Source organism: Micromesistius poutassou (genome assembly GCF_964030765.1).
Source record: "Micromesistius poutassou genome assembly, chromosome: 2".
In the NCBI taxonomy this organism is placed as follows: Eukaryota; Metazoa; Chordata; class Actinopteri; order Gadiformes; family Gadidae; genus Micromesistius; species Micromesistius poutassou.
The window spans coordinates 1,023,775-1,027,106 of record NC_140272.1 but is presented as its reverse complement, the minus strand read 5'-3'; the positions used below and the strand labels follow the sequence as shown (position 1 = coordinate 1,027,106).

General features: G+C 45.5%; 1 protein-coding gene across 1 annotated transcript in view; it reads left to right on the top strand.

The window, feature by feature from the left end:
* oxtra (oxytocin receptor a) overlaps positions 1–2,780 on the top strand; it is a gene marked incomplete at both ends in the record, with an annotated part of 6,001 nt that extends 3,221 nt beyond the window's left edge. Inside the window, one exon of the mRNA XM_084464028.1 lies at positions 2,527–2,780. Coding sequence (XP_084320154.1) covers positions 2,527–2,780 — 254 coding nt within the window. The remainder of the gene's footprint in view (positions 1–2,526) is intronic.
* Positions 2,781–3,332: the final 552 nt, after the last annotated feature.

Below are 3,332 nucleotides of genomic sequence, written 5' to 3'. Positions count from 1 at the left end.
GTTGTGCAGTCTGTCAGATACTTAGCATCTAATGGTGTAGCTGAGCCGCTGGACTCAGGCACATTAATCACACAGAGGAGAATCTTTCTTTGCAATCCTCTTCGCAGTTTTTCTATCATTCCCTTGCAACAGACTCCCTAACCAATGTTATGCCTCACTTTAATGAATTGTGAAGCCCAGAATGCCTGATCAGAATGCTTAATACAAAAAGCCTGGTGTTTGGATAGCTTTTTCCTGGTTGTTTGTTCCTCAATTCAGAAAATAAGTACAGCAAAACTCTTATTAGGGTTTGTTTGGTTTTAATTTTTTTTATTTACAGGATATCCTTGGACATTTGCATATTTATTTTTGACTCACTTGCAGAATGCGATTGAATAAATTCTTTGACAGAACAGAAATTCTTTGTTTTCAGAAATTCTTTGTTTTCTTGCAGTATCAATGTTTATTCAGCCTTTTCTTCAGTGTGGGTGAATGCTGTAAGTATTCACCCACACTTAGCCCCATTAATCAATCCCTTAATGGCTGATCATTATTTCTTGGTCGTTATGTGCAGTAGTTTGGTGCCCTTCCAGGCATCATTTACAGCAGTTGGTAATCACAGCAGACGGGGCACACAATCATTAAAGACAACACGATGAGGAGACAGCCAGCAGAAACAGAAAAGGACATTCGCTATCAGCACCCAGAGATTCAACACAGGATACCCGCCAACAAACCCATTTGCCAAATGTCAGTTGGCCGATGGAGTTGACATAGCGTAAATGCAACGTGATGTCCACCCTAACCGACAGAGTAGGTCATTTGTCAATATGACTTAAAGTGCCCCTATTTTACCACCAGCTGCGAGTGTGATTAGTGTGGCATCTGGGATGACACTCCCATTCGTCCCAAAGTCACATGAAAGGGTCGATTTTGAAACCGTTTCTAATGTTTAATCACGCTCACACTTGGCGGTAGATATAACCCCGACCAAATGAATACATCGTTTAACGTTTGTGAAGCATGAATACATCGATAAAGATTCTTTTTTTTAAAAGACTACCAAATGTCTTATGTTGGGGTCATAGAACTACAGGAAGCGATGCAATCAAACAGACTATTCATGGGGGCACAGAATGACTTGGGAGGAGGATAGAGACGTCTGGTCTCTCTTATATGAATCAGGGCATTAAGGTTAGTAATGTCATTAGTAAATGACCTAGGGGTCATGGACACTTGGGATTGAGCCAGAGACCTGGGGTCTCTTCTATATAAAAGAGGGCCTCAAGGGAATGCAAGATTTTCATTTTGGGGCTCTAGCCAAGTGTCCTACAAAGCCTCAGCAAATGCTTCATCTCCTGACCTCTCACCCTCTGGTCCACTTCTGAGACTCTTCTTCCCGGACCTACAATTGGATTCCATCCAATCCACAATTCCCCAACCCCACATCTGAGACCAGACCTTTATCTCCTCAAAATAAGTTATGAGAGAAATGCAGGAACTTTGATGAATTTTGTTAGGAGCTGCGCAGGGCCCCCTCTGACCTTTGGACCTACAATATAAAAGCTTTTCTGGAGGCCAGCTGTGTTTACACACCTTCAGCCACAGGTCTCTATTTTTATCCCACTGTAAATGGGGAACTTGAGACCTCTTTCCTTTTGAGCCCATTTAATCGAATGTTGAAAGTCACACCCCTTTTTGTGCCCTTTCAAGACGACTAGAGAAGCCATAATTCATACACAAGCTCCCCTGGGTCCCTGGGATGAAATATCCGATAGATAGCAAAGGTTTGGATTTCTAGCCCTTTCAGAAAAAAAAAATACTGTCCGGTTGTTAAACAGAGCCTCTCAGAAGTGTGCCCCACGAGACCTACCGCCCTTAGACTTAGACAACCTTGTTCCAGGGGCTGACTGGGACCCCCACACCGACAATTATGGCCCTCTCTGAGCCCTGGGAGGAGGGGGGAGCTCCGTGGCGCAGGCGCAGACCGGATAATGTGGCGTTAACCAACAAACCAAACATCGTATACGTGCACTGAACAAAGATGAGCCGTTTGTTAAAGTAGAACAATATAACCCCAAACGCCTCAGTTTCCACATTTCAGCAGATTGAAAACCCAAACAGAGTGTTACCAATGCTGATTCCAACCCTGGTCGAGACCATTACAAAGATGTTTCTCCTGCCTTCTTCTCCCTTCAGTTTGCCATTTAATAAAATGGTTATCTCTCGGGAAATGTTTTCCGAAATGATCTTAAAATATTGCATTTTCCAATGAGAATTAAACAAATGCCATCCATTTTGTTTTGACAGACCTCCATCTGTATTTTCGTTGTTTGGTCCAACTCGCAGAGCATGTATTGCTCTTGGAAACATGAATGTACATGCACTTTTGCACAATTACACAATGACACAATTACTGAAATGATGATTACCTCAGGCTGTTGTTGATTGTCGGCCAAACATGCCCCATTTTGCAATAGTATCGTCTTTTAACATCACAATAACATCCTTGCATCTCTCCTCCTCCTCCTCCTCCTCCTCCTCCAGCCATGCCCTTCATCATCTCCATGTTGCTGGCCAGCCTCAACAGCTGCTGCAACCCCTGGATCTACATGTGCTTCGCGGGGCACCTGTTCCAGGACCTCAGGCAGAGCTTCGTGTGCTGCCCCACGCGCTACCTCAAGTCGGCCCGCTGCCAGTGCGAGAGGGACTTTGACTCCAGCCACAAGAGCAACTCCTCCACCTACGTCATCAAGAGCACCAGCAGCCAGCGGAGCATCACTCAGACGTCTAACACATAGAGACTCCGCCCCTTCCACCACCACCACCACCACCACCACCACCACCACCACCTGTAACCCTGGTCCTGTCTCCTCACTCCACGCCTCTGCTCCACTGCCCACACAGGCAGTAAGACGCTGTCTGACGGCTGCCGTCTTCCAGACTGCAGCCCATGCTCACCCCCCCTCCCCTCTTCCTTCTTTCTCCCATGGACCCTGATGAAGCATCTGTGGTTGTTCTTGTTGTTATTTTAGATGTGAGCATTTTACTCGATTCCTCTGAAGAGACAGGAATCTGACTTCAACCAAAAGAGGCGTGTGACTGCAACACGTGTGTGAATTGACACGGACACATGGATACCTACGGGGAATCCACGCACTCACACAGCTGGTTCAGAGCGGGAGCTGTTTCTGCGTCCACACTGCATACTGCATGGTGCGTTACCAGTGCAAATATTCTGCTGCTCTGTTGTTGTTGTTGTTGTTGTTGTTGTTGTTGTTACACACAATGATCTATTTTCTGTCAAATATCACTCATGTCATGAATGTCACCATTTATTGCATGACGTGCTG